Below are 23542 nucleotides of genomic sequence, written 5' to 3' on the forward strand. Positions count from 1 at the left end.
AGTAATACGTCCACGAAAAAAAAGAGTTCCATGGTCAACTAAGTTGAGGGAGTCCCATATAAACTGTTAAAGGCTTAGGCAAGTTCTGTAGCAAAGAAACCTGTTTTCTATTCGCCTAATTGATTTGATCATGAAATCCTTTTTTTTCCCAGTGAGCTCTGGTAACATTTTGTAGGGCATGCTTTGGGAAACTGGTGAGGGGGTGATGGGGTGGGAAAATTTGGTTCTGAGTGGCACCCTCTAGATTGGACTTGAAAACCTAGCAGAAGCCCTTAGGTGTTCAGATAAGAGAAGTCTAGCATAGAGTATTAAGGCAACTGACTTCCCAGATAAGTCCCAGAATAAAGGGTCGGTTATTGGTCAGCAGAACTGAACATGGTGGTTTGCACTTGGGTTCTGGTGGCGCAGGCGCAGGAGCAGCCAGCTGTGGCAGCGCATTAGTTTTGGCGCAAGCGAGCCTATGCTGCAGGGTCACTTTTGGCTGGTCAGAGAAGGAATAATGATATCACCTTCTTCCCCCCCCCCAATCTTTTTTTTTTTCCCTTTACAAATTTCCCTTTTCCCTTTACCTCCTTCCCCTCCCATCTTCTTTCATTAACCCCTCCTAAGGCATGTTATTTGAAAGCAATTGAGACGCAACCGAACTTTGCAGTAGCTTGGAGTAATCTTGGCTGTGTTTTCAATGCACAAGGAGAGATTTGGCTTGCAATTCATCACTTTGAAAAGGTTAGTCATTAATAATTGGCACTTGGGAAGTGCTTATGTGTGCAGGGTGTTTTTAACTTAGAACCAAATAATAGGCCTTTGCTTCATCAGTCACTTAATCTTTGTTTCTTTATATAATGTGGCAGTTTCCAGTTTTGTTTGTTTCTGAAGATTTTATTTTTTAAAGTAATCTCTACATCCAACGTGGGGTTCAGTCTCACTCATGACTCTAGGTTCAAGAGTCGCTCGTGGCTCCATCGACTGAGCCAGCCAGGTGCCCCCCCCCCCAGCCAGTTTCCAGGTTTGCATGGAAAATGTATTTTAGAAATTAAAAATACTTTTTTTTTTAAGAAGGGCAACTTTAAAGAAGCATGGTTTCTTGGTCAAAAGGCTGATTCCAGATTGGGGTAGGAAATGTACAAAATTAATCTGGAGTGCCCTATCACACTAGAAAGCAAGGAAGCTTTGATAGATATGTCGAGAGGACTCGAAAAGGCAACCGGAAGAGGCTCATGCTGGCTAAAGATGGGACTTGAACATCAGCTGGAATATTAACAGATATATTTGAAGCTTGTCAAATGTGTGTAAATTCATGAGTTTATAAATATACTAAGAAGAAATTCATTTGTTACCTTTGGAAGATAAGGAGTAATTCATTTTGAAAACTGGCTAAAGTAGGAAGAATAAAGCATTTGTTTTCCTTCTGTGTGAACCGGACCTTAGGGTAACCCAGTAGTTGATGGGGGAAGTTTCTATTTGCAGCATTGTTCCAGCTAGTAAATGAAAAAGGAATGATACAATCAGAGTTTCACCATTAATAGATTTAGGCATTTATCTGTGACAAAGAAGACACAACCAGACACTAGGTACTTTGTGATAGAAGCAAAGAGAAGAGGAAGTGTTCTTTATGACTCTTTAATATGTTCACAATTACTCATTACCTTTACCTTTTCAGTATTTCAGTTAAAGTTTGCATTTATTACACTATAGGAGTACCTACCTCTTGCTCGGTGGTTCTCTACCTTGGTTGCACGTGAGGAGCTTATAAAAGATAGGAATTCCTGGTGCCATCTTCAGAGGGTCTGATTTAACTGGTACGTGAGAGAGCCCAGGCACCCTTAAGGAGGTGAATTCTTAATGTTACGGCCGGGGTTGAGAATCCCTGCTCTGGTTATATCTGGCCATATTTTAAGACAACTTCAGATTTATATGGATAAAACCATTTAATGGTTAGTATCTACTTGAAGTAATGTATCTGACTGAGTGTGTAGCTCTAATTACATATCTTACTAAGGTCTTACTGAGTATGTAGACTTTATTAATGAGCTATATATTTCCCTTTTCAGTTAGAGCCTGCTGCTTCTTCCTGCCATTATGTTTTAGAAGAGTTAGGATTTTTTTTTTAAGATTTTATTTTTTGTTCATTTAATTTTTTGAGGTGGGGAGGGGGCAGATGAAGAGGGAGAGAATCTTGAGGCTCCAAGCCCAGCGTAGAGCCTGATGTGGGGCTTGATCTCAAAACCCTGAGCCAAAATCAAGAGTTGAACACTTAACCGACTAAGCCACCCAGGCGCACTTTTAAGATTTTATTTTTAAGTAATCCCTACACCCAACATGGGGCTCAAACCCATAGTCCAGAGATCAAGAGTCACATGTTGCACAGACTGAGCCAGCCAGGCGCCCCTAGAAGAGTTAGGCTAATTAATCTTGAATAAGATAGGGCCCACCATTAGAAGTATTTAGCTCAGTAAAATTGGAGCAGATGCAGTTTAAACTTTTTCCCTTCAGGACACATTGTACTCTCCCATTACACAAGTTATTTTGATAATATTGAGGTTTGTGAATAATGAGTGGGTACTAAAATAATGGTTTTTAAAAGTTTGTTTCGTAATTTCTCCACCCAGTGTGGAGCTCAAACACACAATGCTGAGATCAAGAGTTGCATGCTCCGACTGAGTCACCCAGACACTCTTATATGGGTTTTTTTTAAGTGAAAGAAATAAGATTTAACTATACTGGAATATGTAATTGGAGGCCTAAAATTATCTCAGAATAAAAAATTGTAATTGGAAAGTGTAATCTGAAATCCTAACTTGGCTCTAAGTACCTGTCTTGTAATTTTTAGGCTGTCACCCTTGACCCCAATTTTCTGGATGCTTATATCAATTTAGGAAATGTCTTGAAAGAGGCACGGATATTTGACAGGTGAGAGAATGTTCTATTTGATACATTTTCTTGAGTGTTGTATTGACACCTGAGCCTTTGGACTAAAATGATAACAGTGGTCCATTGAAATACATTTTCCTTTTCTAGTACGTTGCTTTTCCCTCATCATGTCTGTTGTGTTACCTTTTATTTAGAGGCATTGTTGCCTGACTTTTCATTGCTGGCTTTCCTCCAAGCCATTATCCTTCTCACTGGGAATTTAATTGAAATTTCTTTTATTGTAAACCTGTTGAAGTGGTTATCTTTTAGACTAAACTATTCTTTGATCTGATTCCGAAGGCTAAGTAAATCCTGACTTTTTTGTGGTTTTATTTTTTTTTTTTAGGGGAGAGCTGATTTCTTATGTGGAAATAGAAAATTTTTTAATGTAAAAATACATTTTTATTAACGTGGAATGTTGATGTGAGGTTAAGTATAGTATAGCATGAATTATAATTAATTGATATACTTTGGTATAGATTGAATTAATTGTAACAAAGCATCCATTAAAAGTAAGTTGCATTGTGTGTGTGTGTGTGTATGTTTTTTTTTTTATTTACAGAGCTGTGGCAGCTTACCTTCGTGCCCTAAGCTTGAGTCCAAATCATGCAGTGGTGCACGGCAACCTGGCTTGTGTATACTATGAGCAAGGCCTGATAGATCTGGCAATAGACACCTACAGGCGAGCTATTGAACTGCAACCACATTTCCCTGATGCCTACTGCAACCTAGCCAATGCACTCAAAGAGAAGGGCAGTGTAAGGACATTTATTCAGTCTATTTCTTTGTTACCTGGTAGGATTAAAAAGCTGTTTCTGTACCATTGCTATTAAGTTTCGAAGTGGTGAATTGTTTTACTCTCGAGTTTTGGTTGAGAGAATAGCAAAAATACCTATTTTCTAAAATATTATCAGCCATTAGGCTTAATTAAGCAGTTGTTAGAATAACATCTGTGGTGGCTCTGTGATTCCTCCCTATTGGTGTTGAATAATTTGTTTCATTTTCTAGGTTGCCGAAGCAGAAGATTGTTATAATACAGCTCTCCGGCTGTGTCCCACCCATGCAGACTCTCTGAATAACCTAGCCAATATCAAAAGAGAACAGGGAAACATTGAAGAGGCTGTTCGCTTATATCGTAAAGCATTGGAAGTATGTTCAGTGTGGTGTGGCTGGATATTTCTTCTGTGTGTTAATAGAGGAAAGGCAGTTAAAGTTTGCCATGTCATCCACCCCTTTTGTAAAAACAGTGGTTGAATCATTCATTGAACCAGTAATTGAGTATCTAAGGTATGAGTGAAGTCTTGTGTGACATTCAGGGAAGTCTCTATGTTGAGTTTGTTATTTTATGGGCAGGTAGAGCTACACGGAAAAGTTAAATTGAGTTAACATTAAGTTCAAGAGAGGTTACAAATAAGTACATAATTTCAGTGCCTGATGGCTGTAATGGTGGGTGGTGGTTGTGGTAGGAGTTTAATAAGAGACTGAGATTTCAGAAAAGAGAGATGCTGGAGTAATCGGCATAAGCTGGACAAGGAGAGTTCTTACCTCCTCATCTTTGGAAACAAGGAGAGGTAAAAAATAAAGGAAGAGGTAGAATTTGAGTCACTTGATTTTGAAGAATGAGGAGACTTGGAGAAGGTAGACAGAACTGTAGGGATATAAAGATACTTGAGTAAAGTTCTTACCGTGGTAAGTTTTTACTGCTTGTTTAGAAGTTTTTTTAAAACCTCGGATGTCATCTTGACTCTGTAGGTCTTCCCAGAGTTTGCTGCTGCTCATTCAAATTTAGCAAGTGTACTGCAGCAGCAGGGAAAACTTCAGGAAGCTCTGATGCATTATAAGGAGGCTATTCGGTAAGATCCTCACTGTCTAATTTTTTTTTCCTTTACATTTTTAAATGTTTGGCCTGTGGCACATTTGGCTTGTGTTAAAATGACTTTTAATAACCACAGACTAACATTACAGGGAGTTAAAGGTTTTTGTACTAGAAGAAGAAAATCTTCATTTTCTCTTTTAGAATTAGTCCTACCTTTGCTGATGCCTACTCGAACATGGGAAACACTCTAAAGGAGATGCAGGATGTTCAGGGAGCTTTGCAGTGTTACACTCGTGCCATTCAGATTAACCCTGCGTTTGCAGATGCCCACAGCAATTTGGCTTCCATTCATAAGGTTACTACTGTTGATTATAATACATGCATCTAAGCACCTAATGTTTAACTGTAGCAAAACTTTTAACCATCCCGTTTTACTTATTTCCAGGATTCAGGGAATATTCCAGAAGCAATTGCTTCCTACCGCACTGCTCTGAAACTGAAGCCTGATTTTCCTGATGCTTATTGTAACTTGGCTCATTGCCTGCAGGTAAAGAATAACAGGCCAGTAATTGGGTTTCAGTGTGGCAATCACTTTTTAATTGTTATGTGCCACATTAATCCAAGCCTGGCCAGAGACCGTTAAACAAATTGTTTTCTAAAGGGTTATCTGAAATTATATTAGGCCAAAGTCATGTAAAATGTTAAATCTTGGAATAGGGTTTTCTGGAAGATAACTTTTTTTCCCCCCAAGACTTTATTTGACAGAGCCAGAGAGCACAGGCTGGGGGGTGGGGTGGAGGCAGGGTGGAGATGCCAGAGGGAGAGGGAGAAGCAGGCTCCCCACTGAGCAGGGAGACTGACGTGGGGCTCCATCCCAGGACCCTGGGATCACAACCTGAGCTGAAGGCAGATGCCCAATCACCTGAGCCACCCAGGTGCCCCTGGGTAGTAACTGCTTCTTGCCTCCTCTAGATTGTCTGTGACTGGACAGACTATGATGAGCGAATGAAGAAGTTGGTCAGTATTGTGGCTGACCAGCTAGAGAAGAACAGGTTGCCTTCTGTGCACCCTCATCATAGTATGCTATACCCTCTTTCTCACGGCTTCAGGAAGGCTATTGCTGAGAGGCATGGAAACCTCTGCTTGGATAAGGTATGATTGTTCTGTCTCAATCTTTCTGTTTCACAATAAAGTACAGATACGGAAGATGATGTGAATCAGTCATATGTATGTGGTTTCATGAGTTACTTACTATAAGGTGAACACAACCCATGCTCAGAAACGAATACCCCAGAAGCCCTTTCCATTGTGTCTGTCTCAATCATGACCCCTTTAATCCCCTAGGGTGGAATTCTAACAGTAGAGGGCTGGTGTTTGAAAACCATAGTGTTTAATAAAAGTGTTTGGTATTTTATACTCTGCTTTGAGAATTAGAGCAGTACTTGATCAAAGATGACAGTTTGCTCAGCAGAATGGATTAGAGTGCTAGATGTAATTCTGTGTTTTAGAAATGCTTCCCTGTAGAATTTTCTAAAATGCAGGGTATGTCATGCTCTGTCCACACTGCCTCGAGCTTTCTCCAAGTTTTAGATTTGCTCAAGCTACTTCTTAGGCCTCAGGAACAGGTCAAAGTATAAAGCATATTATATAAACTGCTAAGATTGGATTGAATTGGCTGTATGACTTAAATGAAGTATTCTGGGCAAACCATTCCCAACAGATGGAAAGTACAGGTTTGTTTTTTTTTTTAAATCAGTTTTCCTAGATGAAGATTTATGTATAGATTCAACTGTACTAACAGGCATTGGTTTCTGTTGGTAGATTAATGTCCTTCATAAGCCACCATATGAACATCCAAAAGACTTGAAGCTTAGTGATGGTCGGCTGCGTGTAGGATATGTGAGTTCTGACTTTGGGAATCATCCTACTTCTCACCTTATGCAGTCTATTCCAGGCATGCACAATCCTGATAAATTTGAGGTAAGACTAGTATTTCCCTAGAGACACTATTTGTTTTATTAAAAAAAACAAAAACAAAAAAATATTTCTGACTTTATTATCACCATTAGGTGTTAAGGTCAGTCAGTGTCTTTTTGAAAGATTTGAGCCAAAATTAGTTTTACATTTAATTTTAATTTTTTAATTGAAATACAGTTGACATACAATATTACATTAGTTTCAGGTGTACAACATAGTGATTCACATTCGTTCATTATGAAATACCACAGTAAGTGTAGTTACTGTCTGTTACCATATGACGTCATTAAATGTTGACTGAATTCCCTATGCTGTACTTTTCTAGTTAGAAAATAAGTCACAGGGATGGAGTTTGTACTTCTTAATCCCATTCACCCATTTTACCCATTCTCACCTCCTCCCTCTGGCAATCACCATTTTGTTCTCTGTACTTAGGAGTCTGTTTCTGTGTATTTTTTGTTTGGTCATTTGTTTTGTTTTATAATTCCATATATAAGTGAAACCATATGGTGCTTGTCTTTTTCTGTCTGACTTATTTCACTTAGCATAATACTCTCTAGTTCCATCCATGTTGTTGTGAATGGCAAGATTTCATTGTTTTCTTTGGCTCCATTGATGTTTGCATATGTGTACGCCAACACCCTCTGTGTATTCTTTATCCATTCATCTCTTGATGGACATACAGGTGGTTGCTTCTGTATCTTGTTAAGCCGAGGTTCTTAAATATATTGTGTGCTGTCCTTCAGGTATTCTGTTACGCCCTGAGCCCAGATGATGGCACAAACTTCAGAGTGAAAGTGATGGCAGAAGCCAATCATTTCATTGATCTCTCTCAGGTAGGCGAAACTCCTATACTTCAGGCTTTTAATTTAAAACAAATAGTGAATGAAACTATTGGTATGCAGCTTGTATTTTTCATGACCAGTATTTAACATTAGCCATTACATATGGATAACTAACTGCGATCTTATTTCTCTGATCATTTACTTGACTGTAATTTACATTTACAATGATTGTGATCATTGTACACAATCATTTACAATGATTGTGATCATTTACATGATGTGATGTAAATCACGTGTGATTTACACAATCAGCGTGGATTGTGCTGACGTTGCAGATGAAATCAAAATGGGATCTATTTGTGCTTGGACATAAAACTTCAGGAAATGCTGCCTTGGAAGAGGAATAAATAGGTTATTTAAAGAAAATAGAGGAATTCTAGGGTTCATCATGGTTCATCTGTTTTTGTGGGCATTTGCCTTTGGTTATCTTTATTTCTGTACTTGCTCTATTGTTATTTTTAGGAGCATCAATTTTGTGATAAATTAAGATTGAGGGCACCTGGGTGGCTCAGTTGGTTAAGCGGCTGCCTTTGGCTCAGGTCATGATCTCAGGGTTCTGGGATTGAGTCCTGCATCGGGCTCCCTGCTTAGGGGGAGATCTGCTCCTTCTGTCTGCTGCTCCCCCTGCTTGTACTGTCTGTCTTTATATGAAATAAGTAAATAAAATATATTTTTAAAAGATTTTATTTAGGGCGCCTGGGTGGCTCAGTGGGTTAAGCCGCTGCCTTCGGCTCAGGTCATGATCTCAGGGTCCTGGGATCGAGTCCCGCATCAGGCTCTCTGCTCAGCAGCAAGCCTGCTTTCCTCTCTCTCTCTGCCTGCCTCTCTGTCTACTTGTGCTCTCTGTCAAATAAATAAATAAAATCTTTAAAAAAAAAATAAAAAAAAAATAAAAGATTTTATTTATTTGACAGAGAGATCACAAGTAGGCAGAGTTGCAGGCGGGGGGGGGGGGGAAGCAGGCTCCCCACTGAGCAGAGAGCCCGATGCCGGACTCTATGCCAGGACCCTGAGATCATGACCTAAGCTGAAGGCAAATGTTTAACCCATTAAGCCACCCAGGCGCCCAGTAAATAAAATCTTTAAACAATTAAGATTGAAACCTGTGGAGGAATTAATTTGCTCAGTTCAGAGGTTTTTTTTTATAGATTCTGTGGGTCACTTTGGTGACTAAAAGGGATGTGCAATGTATGTATGGTATATCTAGTAATTGATACATGAATCATTGAAGTTCCAGCAGAAGGGTTGTGAGATCCTTGTCATTTAGTAAATAGTGTGTACCTCCATTTTTAGCAATGTAGCTGTTGCTTTGGGAGTATACTTAACCCTTTCTGATGTAGCGTTTAGACTCTGACCAAGAAGCATATTGTCCTCCACATCTGAGATGTTCAGGGACCCACTGATTATTGACTGTGGAGTCTAAACTATTCAGCAGGGCCTTCACAGTCTTTCTTTCTTTTTTTAAATTTATTTATTTAGAGAGAGAGGGCTTGGGTTGGGGTGGGGAGAGACAGAGGGAGATAATCTCAAGCAGACTCCGTGCTGAATATGGAGCTCGACACAGGGATTGATCTCATGAACGTAAGATCATGACCTGAGTGGAAATCAAGAGTCACCCAGGCACCCCAGCCTTCACAATCTTTCTAAGTCTGAGCACAGCCGTGTTTGCCAATACTTTTCACCTGCCATTTGCTTTCATATATAGCTTATACCAGACAGAAGTGATCTACTCAGCATTTTCAAAATCTACCATGCACTTTACTCTGTTTCTTTATTCATTCTGTTCTCTATTGAGATTCTGTTCTGTCCAACTGCCTCAAACTCTTATTCATCTTTGAAGGCCTATTTCAAACACCAATCCTCTATGAAGTCTTGTTATTCATATGTTCAATATAGAGTAAACTCTGCTTCCTGCGTATTCTGTTTCTGTAATGTTTTGGGCCCATTTTAATGGCACTTAGCCATATTTTTATGCCGCATTAATGTAATTTGTGTTACCGTGTTTTGCACGTATGACTCTGAATTCTGTTTGCCATTAAAGCTAATTGAATTAGTTTGAGATTACACATAGTTCTTATTTTTTTATTCCACAGATTCCATGCAATGGAAAAGCAGCTGATCGCATCCATCAGGATGGCATACACATCCTTGTAAATATGAATGGTTATACCAAGGGCGCTCGAAATGAACTCTTTGCTCTCAGGCCTGCTCCTATTCAGGTAAAGGAACTAAACAGTAATTGCTCACAATGTTTATTGAGCTAAAAAGACAGTGATTTCTGCTCCCCCCAGCCCCCTGATTACCTGGCATTTGAAACAACAGACATGCTTGACTTAAGAAAAAAAGTATAGTTCTTGAAATGTACAGGGATAAAGAATTTTGAGTGTAGAACACAATATGCACAGGCTCGTGTATAGAGACATGCAGTTCATGGTTGAGTACAAACAGTTTGGTATTGTAAATTGGAAAAACGTTTAACACTTCAAAAGGTAGTCTGAGATACTAGGTCGTCCCTCTTGGCTAAAGAAGTCAACCCTCCTTGTTTATTTATTTAGTTTTGAACTCTTTTGATGAAAATTTTTAGGTTTTAGCCTGGTTTTTTTTTTCTTCTAGGCCATGTGGCTGGGATACCCTGGGACTAGTGGTGCACTTTTCATGGACTACATCATCACTGATCAGGAAACGTCACCAGCTGAAGTTGCTGAGCAGTATTCTGAGAAACTGGCTTATATGCCCCATACTTTCTTTATTGGTGATCATGCTAATATGTTCCCTCACTTGAAGGTAGGTAGAAAAACAGTGCTATGTGGATGTTGTGAAGAACTGTAGTAATTTATTTCTTTGTTGTTGTCCCTATGCATCCTAAAAGATTTGTCTCAAACCTTTTTTTTTTAAATTAGAAAAAAGCAGTCATTGATTTTAAGTCCAATGGTCACATCTATGATAATCGGATTGTTCTTAATGGCATCGACCTCAAAGCATTTCTTGATAGTCTGCCGGATGTGAAAATTGTCAAGGTCAGAACCTGGTCAATATTGTCATTGAAATGAAGTTATCTGCATTTGGGATCTTATCCCTAATGATACATTTTGTCATTTTTTTCCTTATAGATGAAGTGTCCTGATGGAGGAGACAATGGTGACAGCAGTAATACAGCTCTTAATATGCCTGTTATTCCTATGAATACCATTGCGGAAGCAGTTATCGAGATGATTAACAGAGGGCAAATTCAGATAACAATTAACGGGTTCAGTATTAGCAATGGACTAGCAACTACCCAGGTGAGGAGAGAATAGAGCATAATATGTACCACCAGGTATTCTTTTATCTCCTTTAAGTCTCATAATAACTCCAGGAGGTGTAAGCATCATTATCCCTGTTTCATAGTTGAGGAATTGAGTTCAGTGGAAATTGGCACCTTACATAGATTTGTCTTATTTTATTATTTTATTTTTTTAAAGATTTTTACTTGAGAGAGACAGAGATAGAGAACATAAGCAGGGAGGAGAGGGGAAAGCAAGCTCCCTGCTGAGTGGGGAGACTGATGCAGGACTCGATCCCAGGACCCTGGGATCATGACCTGAGCCGAAGGCAGACGCTTAACCAACTCGGCCACCCAGGTGCCCCTCAATTTGTCTTATTTTAAAAGTCTCTTGGATTCAGCCAGTAGGTCACTTAATGAGGGTCTACTTGGTTAACAATATGTTCTTACTCCTTGCCTGTGGCTTTCTTCTTCTCAGCAGTGAATTATGTGTACTTCATATAGTTTCTTGCTTCTGTTACTCATTCTTCCCTAGTTAAGTCTTCCTTCCTTTTAAGACTTTTTAGTTCAGATAGTTCCTCCAGGAATCCATTCCTGTCCTTATCACTAATCTGCTGATCTCGCCTTTCCTGTTCTGTGCTACTTGTCTTTTCTGCTTCTGTAATACTTGGGATGTATTTTATATCCAGCAAAGCATGTTATCATTCTTGTGTTTATGTATTCTCTGTTGAACTGAATTCCTTTAGGGTCCATGTCTTAGTCACAGTAATGACTATGTGTTTAGTAAATATATATTGCATATTGGAGTAAGTGAGTATGTAGCTCTGTCAAGATTATAAGGCAAGGATCTCTCAGGAGTTAAAAGTTTTAGTGGTGTAACAGTTTATACTAAGGGTGTTCAAAATGAACTCTTTTCTCTCAGACTAGCTCCTGTTAAGGCAAAGGAATTGATAATAATCACTTACAGTGTGTATTGGGCTAAAAAGATGGTGTGTTTTCTCTTAATCTCTGATTAACTGCCATTTGAAATAGGACAGACATGGTTGACTTAAAAAAAAGTGTGTAATTCTTGAAATGCACAGGGACAAAGAATTTTGAGTTGAGAACACAATGCCCAAATGTATGAAATGTCCATGCATACTTGGAATAGTTATATAACAGTTTAAGGCAGTACCCAGATGTGTGGGAATTGTAAGGTAAAACTGGAATTAATTGTATATGTAGATACTTAAAAATTGTGATCATCGGGGCGCCTGGGTGGCTCAGTGGTTTAAGCCGCTGCCTTCGGCTCAGGTCATGATCTCGGGGTCCTGGGATCGAGTCCCGCATCGGGCTCTCTGCTCGGCAGGGAGCCTGCTTCCCTCTCACTCTCTCTGCCTGCCTCTCTGCCTACTTGTATCTCTCTCTGTCAAATAAATAAATAAAATCTTAAAAAAAAAAAAAAATTGTGATCATCAGTGTGAGGAGATGCAGGAGAGATCGTTGGGAGGAATAAGTTTAGCCTTCAAGGTTTGGTGTGATTTAGAAAAAGACATTTCATTCATTAAAAATAAGCAGAAGGGGTGCCTGGGTGGCTCAGTCATTAAGTGTCTGCCGTCAGCTCAGGTCATGATTCTGGGATGCTGGGATCGAGCCCTGCATTGGGCTCCTTACTCCTTGGGAAGCCTGCTTCTCTCTCTCTCTCCCTCTATTTCTGTTCCCTCTCTAGCTGTGTGTGTGTGTCAAATAAATAAAATCTAAAAAAAATAAAGCTTGCTGTTGGAATAATGTTTTGAAAATAACTTTTTGGCTTGAGTCCTAAGTTTGAAGGTGCGTAGTGGTCCCCCCCATTAAGATAATACTGTAACATTTTCCGTTTTTTGACTTAGTATGTCATGAATATTTTTTCATGGTTCAAATGACGTAACTTGTCATTTGACAAGTTATACTTGTCAAATTATACTATTTGGCATCTTAAGTTTTTTTTTAAGATAGTTATTTGAAAGGGTTTTGAAGTGGGGGGTGGGAGGTTGGGAGAGCCAGGTGGTGGGTATTAAGGAGGGCATGTATTGCATGGAGCGCACTGGGTGTGGTGCAAAAACAATGAATACTGTTACGCTGAAAAGAAATTTAAAAAAATGGAAATTAAAAAAAAAAAGAGTTATTTGAGGGGGGCCTGAGTGGCTGAGTGGGTTAAAGCCTCTGCCTTCTGCTTGGGTCATGATTCCAGGGTCCTGGGATCGAGCCCTGCATCAGGCTCCTTCCTCCCCTCTCTCTGCCTACTTGGAATCTCTGTCAAATAAATAAATATATAAAATCTTAAAAAAATAGTTGTTTGAGGGAGTGTGTGCATGTGTGTATGAGAACAGGTTAGGGGAGGGGCAGAGTGAGGAGAGAGAAAATCCTCAAACTGACTCACCGCTAGCCTCCGAGTCTGAAAACCCCGAGATCACGACCTGAGCTGAAACCAGGAGTCAGATGCCCAACCTGCTGAGCCACCTGGCACCCCAAGGATTCTTCATTAGTTAAAAAATACCAGACACTGCTGGCTTTAAATATAAATGACTTCAATAAAAACATGTATTGTTTTTCACGTTCCAGATCAACAATAAAGCTGCCACTGGAGAAGAGGTTCCTCGTACCATTATTGTAACCACACGTTCTCAGTATGGGTTACCAGAAGATGCCATTGTGTACTGTAATTTTAATCAATTATACAAAATCGACCCTTCTACTTTGCAGATGTGGGCAAATGTGAGTATGGGTAGATTCATTATTCATTTTTAGAGAGTGGTAGAGATTATGTAGACCATGTTAATAAGGCTGCCCTCCACTTCCATTCAGGAGCTGTTGTGCTCATTTCTATAAAAGTAGATTTTTCAGCCATTTTTGATTTTTTTTAATCAAAATTTTTTTTGAGTATAGTTGACACAGTATTTTTATTTTATTTTATTTTTTTAAAGATTTTATTTATTTATTTGACTGAGAGATCACAAGTAGGCAGAGAGGTAGGCAGAGAGAGAGAGGAGGAAGCAGGCTCCCCGCTGAGCAGAGAGCCCGATGCGGGGCTCGATCCCAGCACCCTGAGATCATGACCTGAGCCGAAGGCAGAGGTTTAACCCACTGAGCCACCCAGGCGCCCCTATTTTTATTTTATTTTTCAAGGTTTTATTTATCCATTTGAAAGAGAGATGAGAGGGAAGAAGGTCAGAGGGAGAAGCAGATTCCCCACAGAGCTGGGAGCCTGGTGCAGGACTTGATCTTGGGACGCCAGGATCATGACCTGAGTCGAAGGCAGTTGCCCAACCAACTGAGCCACCCAGGCGCCCCTATTTTATTTTATTTTTTAAGGTTTTATTTATCCATTTGAAAGAGAGATGAGAGGGAAGAAGGTCAGAGGGAGAAGCAGATTCCCCACAGAGCTGGGAGCCTGGTGCAGGACTTGATCCTGGGACGCCAGGATCATGACCTGAGTTGAAGGCAGTTGCCCAACCAACTGAGCCACCCAGGAGCCCTATTTTATTTTATTTATTTCGCAGAGAGAGAGAGACACAGCTAGAGAGGGAACCAGAAGTAGGGGGAGTGGGAGAGAGAGCAGCAGGCTTCCCACTGAGCAAGGAGCCCAATGCGGGACCTGGGATCATGGACCTGAGCCGAAGGCAGATGCTTAATGACTGAGCCAGCCAGGTGCCGCTTGATTTTTTCCTTCCAGTGTCTAAATATCATGTTAAGAACCTTTTTAATTATGTATTCAAAACCAGGGATCAACAAACTTTTTTTTAAAGTGCCAGATGGTAATTATTTTTGTTTTTTGCAGTTCATCTCTGTTGCATTTGCTTAACTCTGCCATTTGGAGCAGGCAAGCACCATAGACATTATGTAAATGGAGGAGTTTAAATATGTTCCAGTTAAGTTTTATTTACCAAAACAGGCAATATGCCAGATTTAGCTTACAGGTTATAGTTTACCAACCCATGGCCGAAACTGATAGCAAAAGCATCATGTCCACATCCACCCATGTGTGACAGTCTCCCAGTATTGTAGAGTTGTGATCACGAAGGAATTGGTTTATGCCGTTATCTCTTTGTCAGTTCATCAGACCAGTTTGCATAAGCAGGACCTCTGAAAGTTCTAAACTTGACTATCCATAACTGGCTCTTACTCCACTGGGTTGAAATAGAGATAATTGCTGTTCATTTTCTTTTTGATATTGGGGTGGGGTTTTTCTTTCTGTATTTTTTTTTAAGGAGAAGTATGGGTGGAAGAGAAGCAGATGAATACAGGCTTACTGTCCCTTAATCTTTATTTCCCAGTGTTCAAAAAAGTCCAGAAACCAAAAGCTTTTTTCAGAAGTTTGTGGCAAATTTATTTTGCAGCAAAACTACTTGAACTGATGTTAGGTTGTCTTTTGGTCTTTTATATGTTCCATTCGGTAGGAATATTCATACATGTCAAAGCAGAGGTACTAATGTGTTTGTTTACAGGGAGTTGCTGCTGAGAGTGTTATATAATATATGCACTGTACTATTTTTTTTAAATCTTTTTTAAAAATATTTTATTTATCTGACAGACAGAAATCACAACCAGGCAGAGAGGCAGGCAGAGAGAGAGGAGGAAGCAGGCTCCCCGCTGAGCAGAGAGCCCGATGCGGGGCTCAATCCCAGGACCTTGGGATCATGACCTGAGCCAAAGGCAGAGGCTTTAACCCACTGAGCCACCCAGGTGCCCCCACTGTACTATTTTTTAAAAAATCTAAAGTATCCCAGATTCTGAAATTCATCTCTTCTCATGCCTCTCAGGGAAGTGATAGTAAACTTGTGCAGTAATGTTGAATAGATGCAGGTCTAAATCGGGTTGGCAAACTGCAGCCTATGGGCCACATCCGACACACTTCCTGTTTCTGTAACTTTTTTTTTTTAAAAGATTTTATTTATTTGACAGAGATCACAAGTAGGCAGAGAGGCAGGCAGAGAGAGAGGAGGAAGCCGACTCCCCACTGAGCAGAGAGCCCGATGCGGGGCTCGATCCCAGTACCCTGGGATCACAACCCAAGCCAAAGGCAGAGGCTTTAACCCACTGAGCCACCCAGGCACCCGTTTCTGTAACTTATACACACAGTCACACCTGCTTGTTTACATACTGTCTGTAGCTGTTTTCCAGTGACAAGGGCAGAACTGAGTAATTATGACAGTCCATGTGGTTGTAAAGCCAAAAATATTTGTTCTCTGGTCCTTTACAGAAAGTCTGCTGACACCTGATCTTGATTAGGCACGTAGTCAGGCAAGTGTGAGCTAATCCTGTTGTTGTGTCATGCTGGGGGATTTAAAATTTGAAATGGAAAATTTCTCGCTCATCGGCAAAAACCACTGTCAATAATGATTCCCACAGGACACAGCTGCCTCAGATTTTGCCAGTTAGTACTTGTTTTGTGTCTTATGTCAGTTTTCTCTTTCTTTGAACTCTGGGGACAACTAAGCAGAACAGGAACCTGTAATTCAGTTGATCTAATTCATCTATGAGGGAAAGACAAAATTCATAGTAGGCTGCTATCTGGGTGACAAGAATAGACTGGTAGAATTATTAGAGCTCTATGAGAGCCTTTCTTGAGAAGGGCAGAACTGCTATTAAAAACTATTCTTGGGGCGCCTGGGTGGCTCAGTGGGTTAAAGCCTCTGCCTTCAGCTCAGGTCATGATCCCAGGGTCCTGGGATCGAGCCCCGCATCGGGCTCTCTGCTCAGCGGGGAGCCTGCTTCCCCCACTCTCTCTCTGCCTGCCTCTCTGCCTACTTGTGATCTCTGTCAAATAAATAAATAAAATCTTAAAAAAAAACACCTATTCTTATTTTCCCTATTTTAGATTCTAAAGCGTGTTCCCAATAGTGTGCTGTGGCTGTTGCGGTTTCCAGCAGTAGGAGAACCTAATATTCAACAGTATGCGCAAAACATGGGCCTTCCCCAAAACCGTATCATTTTTTCACCTGTTGCTCCTAAAGAGGAACATGTCAGGAGAGGCCAACTGGCCGATGTCTGTCTGGACACTCCCCTTTGTAATGGACACACCACAGGGATGGATGTCCTCTGGGCAGGAACACCTATGGTCACTATGCCAGGTGAGTTGCCCATAAATCATGGGAATCTTCCTTGTTCCTTTTAAAACCTCCTTTAGGGGAAACATTTTTTAGGTGAAATTGTGTGTACTAGAAGCAGCACTTAGGACAAGATGATAAAAAATGAGCTTTGTTCCAAGTATAAGCACTCCATTCCATTCTCCTCATCTGCATTATATGGGGTACATAACATAAACAACATTAATAACTGCTGTTTACATCCTCAGATGTGCAGTCTGTTCTTTTTTCTTTTCTTTTCTTTTCTTTTCTTTTTTTTTTTTGCAGGAGAGACTCTTGCTTCTCGAGTTGCAGCTTCCCAGCTCACTTGTTTAGGTTGTCTTGAGCTTATTGCTAAAAATAGACAAGAATATGAAGACATAGCTGTGAAACTGGGAACTGACCTAGAATAGTAAGTAAACTTTTCCATGAACAAATTTTATGGTAAAGGAGATAGATAAGGAAAATTCAGAGAGAATATAGATGTTACACAATGAAATCATAAAATAAGGATAATATGAAATAGGTGATTTAATTGTATGATCTCTAGATGAGAGAACTTCTGAACTTCCATAAAAACAGTGACCAATAGGTGTGACTATGTAAAGAGTAAATGGCTGAATAAAAGTGAGTCAAGAAAATAAAAAGGCAAGCAAAGAGGGAAAGAAAATCTTTGTTTCTGTGTCAAATAATAATAGCCTGGTTATATAAAGACCAAAGAACATTCACATCCTAAATTCCTTAAAAGGAAACTAAACACGGAAATGAACAGACAACTCACTCAAGTAGAAACACAAATGGTTAATAAGAGAAAGTTTCAACCTCTGTAGTAGAAATGCAAATATAAAATAACATTATAGTATAGCCATTATTTGCCTAGAAAATAAGTATTTTTAGTATGATACCAGTGATGAGGGAGCATCCAGGTACTGGCCTTTTCATACATTTCAGACAGTGAGTTAAATTGGTACAACCCTTCCTCAAAATTTGAAGAGCCTTAGGGAAAACAGCCAGACCTTTGACCCTGTTAGGGTGCTACATCTTCACTGTAGCTAAGGTAAAATCCCAGCATAACTTCAGTGCCCTAAGTGGGTGGGAATTAGAGGGGTGGTGCTTAGATAAGCGGTGCTTTAGCCTACCATGAAGTAGTGTTTCTCTCTTAAATGAGGCTTTTCTTTGGGTGTTCTAGGGAATTTTTTTTCTTGTTTTTCTGAGAAGTAGCATATTCTAGAGAGACCGCCTGCGGGTTTGAATCCACACCCTCCCACTTAAAAGCTTTGTGACCTTGGGCAAGTTAGTCTCTACATCCCTTTTTCTATCTGCAAAATGAGGATGAATGATAGTACCTACCTTGCAGAGATGTGAGGGTTAAAAAAAAAAAAAGGTGTTCCATGTAAAGCACTTAACAAAAGTTCTTGGTAAGCATTCAGAAGATGTTAAGCATTTATATTTTCAAAATCTTCTCCATTGAATATCATATATATTTAAGAAGAATGATTGAAATTTTTGAGCTCAGTCATTAAAAAAATTAAGGTTCATGTCCATTCTAGAGATAACTACAGTAAATGTTTTAGTTTTAGTGTATTTAAAAATTTTTTTGGAGCTTAGTTGATTTCATATGATACTTTTCCCCAGCATTTTGTTATAAAAATTTTCAGTCTTACAATAAACTTCTGTACCTGCTGCCTAGATTTTACCACTAACACTTCACTATCCTTGCTTTATCACGCATCTGTTTCTCTATTTATTCCTTTATCCATATAGCAATCCATCTTATATGATACATTTTGAAGTACATTGCAGACCTCCATACTCCTGTATACTTGAGAATGGACATCCTTAGAGTTTAATATTTACTTATTTTGGAGGCAGAATTTATATACAGTGGAATGCATAAATCTTAAATTTGAGTTTTGAGACCTACCTTTGTAACCCAAACCTGTAACAGCATATGGAAACATTATCACTCCAGAAAGTTCCTTCACATTCCTTCTCAGTTGGTCCTTCACACCAACCCTCAGGACAACTACTACTGTCCTGAATTTTTTTCCCCATAACTTAATTTTGCCTTTCTAGAACCATATACATATGAAACATACAGCATGCATTCTATAGGTTTTTTTCACCTAGTATAATGTGAGATTGATCCCTGATGTTGGCCTATATCAGTACTTTATTTTTTTTTATTGCTGAGTAGTATTTCATCGTATGGATGTAGCACAGTTCACCCATTCTCCCGTTGACATACAGAACTTAGAAAAATAGAGCACAGAAGTACATTTATTTGAAAGGTAGCATTAATATAGTCATGGTTGGGTTGAAGCCAACATAATGTATAGCCATTTTACTAGTTCTGTCAAAAAACTTTAAAACTTTTTTATTAATTGCTTTTAAAAATGCACAGGAGTGTTCCAGCTTCTCCCTCTGAGGTAGTAATTCTCTCCATAGAAGAAGAATCTCATGACAAATTACATATTCAGAAGAGGAATTGAGAATTCTTTACCCATCTGTTCCCAGTGAAGGACTGATTGCTTCTTTTCCCTATTTTAAATAAAACCGTGGTCTTAATGATATTAGGAACACTTTTTGCTAATATCTAAATAAGTAATTCACATGTAAGTGGAAAATTATGGCAGTAGAGATAGTATATTTCTTATCCCCTGGAGTATTTTTCCTATTTCATTAAAATATTCATAAACTGAAAACTTCATCTCACGTTCGTGGCTTAGCTATTGTAAATGATGCTTCAGTGACCATCTTTGCATGGCCAGGTTTGCTTGCATCTCTGATCATTTCCTTTTGGATAGATGTAAAAGTGTTACCGATCGGTCAGAGGGTTGTTAACATTTAAGTTTCTTGACACACACATTGCTAAATCTCTTACGAAAAGGGTAAGCAGTGTACATTCTAACTGGTACATGGGAATAGACATGTGTGATTGCCAATTCTTTCTTTTAAAGGTAGAAGTGAGCTGAAATGGAGAAAGCATGGGATCTCGTGGATATACTTCTTTAGGAAAAACTGAATATTTTCAGAGGACGTGGAGGCGAACTTGATTATTCTAAATGTTAGCATTACGTTAGCTGTGATCCTTCCCTTTTTCAGCGTTGAGGTCAGCGTGGCCAGTCAGAAGAGAACACAGTGTGAAGTACAGTCATGTATTTTACCACAAAGGTGACTAGGAATTTGTGAGGGCTGGTTCTGAATTTTTCTGCTCTGATTTGTAAGTTTGGTTCTTTTTTGTTTTATTGCCTAGCCTGAAGAAAATTCGTGGCAAAGTGTGGAAGCAGAGAATATCCAGCCCTCTGTTCAACACCAAACAATACACAATGGAACTAGAGCGGCTCTATCTGCAAATGTGGGAGCACTATGCAGCTGGCAACAAACCTGATCACATGATTAAGCCTGTTGAAGTCACTGAGTCGGCCTAAATAAAGACGATGCACAGGAGATTGCCCCTGTACCTGAGCCTCAACCTTCTGGGGAAAGGGAACTAGATAATGTACTTTTACTTATCTGTACGGTATCATGTTGCAGATGGGTGACAAACGATAATAGAATAGCACAGCCAGACTTGCTTCCTGCGTGATAGGGAGAGACACGAGATGGGAAACTGCTGTTCCACAAGGAATCTACACAGAATTTTGCAGCAACCAGGTGGTGCATAGGTCTGGAAGGTCTGATCTCCCTTGGTCTTCCATGGGATGGTTAGTGTGGAGGGGAGATACAGATTGTCCAGCCGTTTTGTGATTCCATGGATTGATTGAGTCTTCTGAATTAATTTTTTTCTTTATACTTTGGGTATTGGAGCTTTTAAAAATGTTTGGTTTCAGGTATTTTTATTCATGTGAAGTGTATATGATTCTCTTGAGATAAGGTTTTAAGCTAAAATGTTGCTCCTTGTTTTAGTTTCTGAACTCTACAAATTAATGGGGACTTTGCTGGTGTAGTCTTTTTTATAGGTTTTATAAACCACTTGAGCCTATATCAGTCGTTTTAGTGTCTGACCTAATGTTTGGAGCTATCAGTGCTTTGTTGGTTTAGATGATGACTCAAAAAATTTTTTTCTGGTCCGTTTCCCATTTCCTTCCCTTCCCTTCCCCTCCTTTAAAGTTTCTCCTATAACTCAGCTAACAAAACGAAGTCTGATTTTAAATATCCCAGAGTGTTTCTCTTAAACACATCATCTGGTGCCAAATGAAAATTCTTAGGAGTGATGATTAATTATGCAGGGCATAGTTGTGGTACTGTCATTGATGATAATAATATAGATTTTGGGGGGGGGTCTAGTTTTGACCTATTTCACCAGTGTTTTACCTTTGACTGCCCCTCTATGCTGCTTCCAAAAGTGATAGTGTGTGATAAGATTTTTACCTTCCTTTCTCAAGTTTGTTTTTTTTTTTTTTTAAGTGAGTCCTGTTCTTCCTATTTCTTTCAGCAGAAATGAAATCCCAGGTAAGTATAAGTATTCATGTATTTGATCAGTAAGTCACACTTATCTTCAGTACATTAAATAACTTTCATCAAAAAACATGTTAGAGGTAAAACGCTCTGAAGGACCAGCTATGTAAATGAGTAATTATTTTTCAGACCTTCTCGGGTATTATGTAATAATTGTCTTTTGGACTTGGTATTGAAGTCTGTACGGATCAGCCTCAGTAGTAGCAAGCGGCTTTGCTACTTGGTTTGGAGTACAAATTAGACTTTAGCCCTCCTGGAGCTTGAGTTCTTGGTATTAAAACCCATAGGAATACAATTACTGAATTTCAACAAAGGATCGAGGGCTTGAGGCTTAAACAAGCCGACATATGAATATATGTTTTGTGTTGCTGTACTGTACTTATGCTCTCCAGTAACAGATATTTTTTTGTCTGCTAGTAGTGTTCTAGATTATAATGTCTTTCCAAAGCGCTGAGGCAGTGCACCTATTCTGTAGTTGCAGCTGATGCCTGAATGTATCCTAGCTGACAAATTATTGATGAATAAGAACTTGAATTTCTGAAAGATTTTTACTATTAACCAAAATCTGAGCAAGGAGTCTCAAATGTAATTCTTGCCAGAATTACATGTTAAATGAACTGTGTACCTTTTAAAAATGTAAATCAAGAAACATCAGTATAGGGATTTAATTTATTTTTTACCCGATGGAACTACCAGTCAGAGGTTGCCAGCATGGTTGCAGATAAACTGATGTTTGAAATTCACAAAACTACTTACTGTGGAATAGGAGAATATACTTCCAGTGCCCTCAAGGCTGTGACCTTACAGCCATTTTACATAGCACATCATTCCTCCTATAGGGATGAACTTTTTTCCTGGCACGAAAAGTAGCCGCTCTGGTTGAAGCTTTGCTTATTGTAATAGGCTTTTGTTTCCAGGTAACATGTCTGTGGAAGACTTAATTCTGAATAGAGCTATAGCTATATCACTGGAAACTAATTGTTTTTTCTATTATACTCTGCTTTATCAGAAAAGTAAAACATTTAAATTGTGCTACAGAAATCCAGATGTTGTCTTGCGATCTTTAAACAATAAATGAATGATTTGCCCTTAATATGGCTGATGTATTTTGTATTCTGTGAGATTGAGTGTTGGACAGAAAAACAGGGTCACCCAGTGATAAAACTTCTATTGGAACATCTCCAAACAACTGGAGGACCACATTTCCCTAATGGAGCTGTGATCTTAAGAATTACTTTGTTTTCTCAGCCAGGTGTGGAAGAGGGGTGGGCTTGGGATCCATTAGAGGACGACAAAGCCTGTGAGTCCCAGCACACCCATTCATGGTGGTTTTTGTTTGGCTTACGTAATGACTGTGACTGCTCTGGCTTCGGCTACTGCTGTAGTCTTACTCTTCGTGTGAACTAGTCATGTTCTGTGTGGTGGTTGAACTCAGCCACAGGTATGAGGGAGGATATCAGAGTAGCAGGGACCAGAACAGACTGTTTAGCTACCTGTTTTCTCAGAGATAATAAAAGAGAAAATTTTTCAATAATATTTCTGGAGTGCTAGGCTGGCTCAGTCAGGAGGTCATGTGACTCGATCTCGGGACTGTGGGTTCAAGCCCCATGTGCGGCATAGAGCTTTACATTACAAAAAAAAAGTAAAATTTCAGCTAATTTACCTCCCAAGCCCTGTGGGTTTTGACCCTCAAAGTCCTGATGTAGATTGGTGTTTGTTTCCTAAAAGGTGGTGGGGAAGAAAGGTGTCAAGCATCCTATTCAAAGTTCTCACCCCTCCCCTCTTTCTGTCCTTTTCAGCCCACTTCAGCTCCTCCTGCCTAAAGTCTGTAGAAGTTGCTTGTGGATCTGGAATAAGCTTGGGTAATAAGATTTGATTCCAGTCCTAACCCTTTTTACCTGAAGCACATGCCTCTTAATATTAATCACAGCTAAGTTCAGGTTCTTTGCGCAAACCTCTGAGGCACAGTTATATAGCTCCCATTTTTATAGAAGGGGCTTGTAGAGGTAAACTTTAAAGTTTGTTGTACAGATAGGGTTATAATGATAAGCGCCTCTTATCCAATTCCCGACTCATTCAGAAAGTACCTTTATATATATAGGCAGTTTGGTGCTTAAGAGTTTAGATTTTTTAAAAGATTTTATTATTTTTAAAGATTTTATTTGTTAGGGAGAATGCACGAGCAGAG

General features: G+C 39.4%; 1 protein-coding gene across 4 annotated transcripts in view; it reads left to right on the forward strand.

Annotated features, from left to right (window-relative positions):
- Positions 1-21331, forward strand: part of OGT (O-linked N-acetylglucosamine (GlcNAc) transferase) — a 34931-nt gene extending 13600 nt beyond the window's left edge. For 2 of the 4 annotated variants that reach the window (XM_045994895.1, XM_045994897.1), the window contains exons 5-22: positions 610-726; positions 2831-2910; positions 3473-3668; positions 3919-4059; positions 4663-4763; positions 4928-5081; positions 5172-5273; positions 5699-5878; positions 6548-6706; positions 7450-7539; positions 9642-9767; positions 10162-10332; positions 10449-10565; positions 10659-10829; positions 13391-13543; positions 16647-16899; positions 17182-17305; positions 20150-21331. In XM_045994895.1, coding sequence (XP_045850851.1) covers positions 610-726; positions 2831-2910; positions 3473-3668; positions 3919-4059; positions 4663-4763; positions 4928-5081; positions 5172-5273; positions 5699-5878; positions 6548-6706; positions 7450-7539; positions 9642-9767; positions 10162-10332; positions 10449-10565; positions 10659-10829; positions 13391-13543; positions 16647-16899; positions 17182-17305; positions 20150-20324 — 2610 coding nt within the window. In that variant the 3' untranslated portion in view covers positions 20325-21331. Of the gene's footprint in view, positions 1-609; positions 727-2830; positions 2911-3472; positions 3669-3918; positions 4060-4662; positions 4764-4927; positions 5082-5171; positions 5274-5698; positions 5879-6547; positions 6707-7449; positions 7540-9641; positions 9768-10161; positions 10333-10448; positions 10566-10658; positions 10830-13390; positions 13544-16028; positions 16203-16646; positions 16900-17181; positions 17306-20149 lie in introns of those variants that run through there. The other 2 variants (XR_006816828.1, XM_045994898.1) reach the window with 2 other exon arrangements.
- The last annotated feature ends 2211 nt before the right edge of the window (positions 21332-23542 follow it).

This window comes from Meles meles, chromosome X, assembly GCF_922984935.1.
Source record: "Meles meles chromosome X, mMelMel3.1 paternal haplotype, whole genome shotgun sequence".
Classification (NCBI taxonomy): domain Eukaryota; kingdom Metazoa; phylum Chordata; class Mammalia; order Carnivora; family Mustelidae; genus Meles; species Meles meles.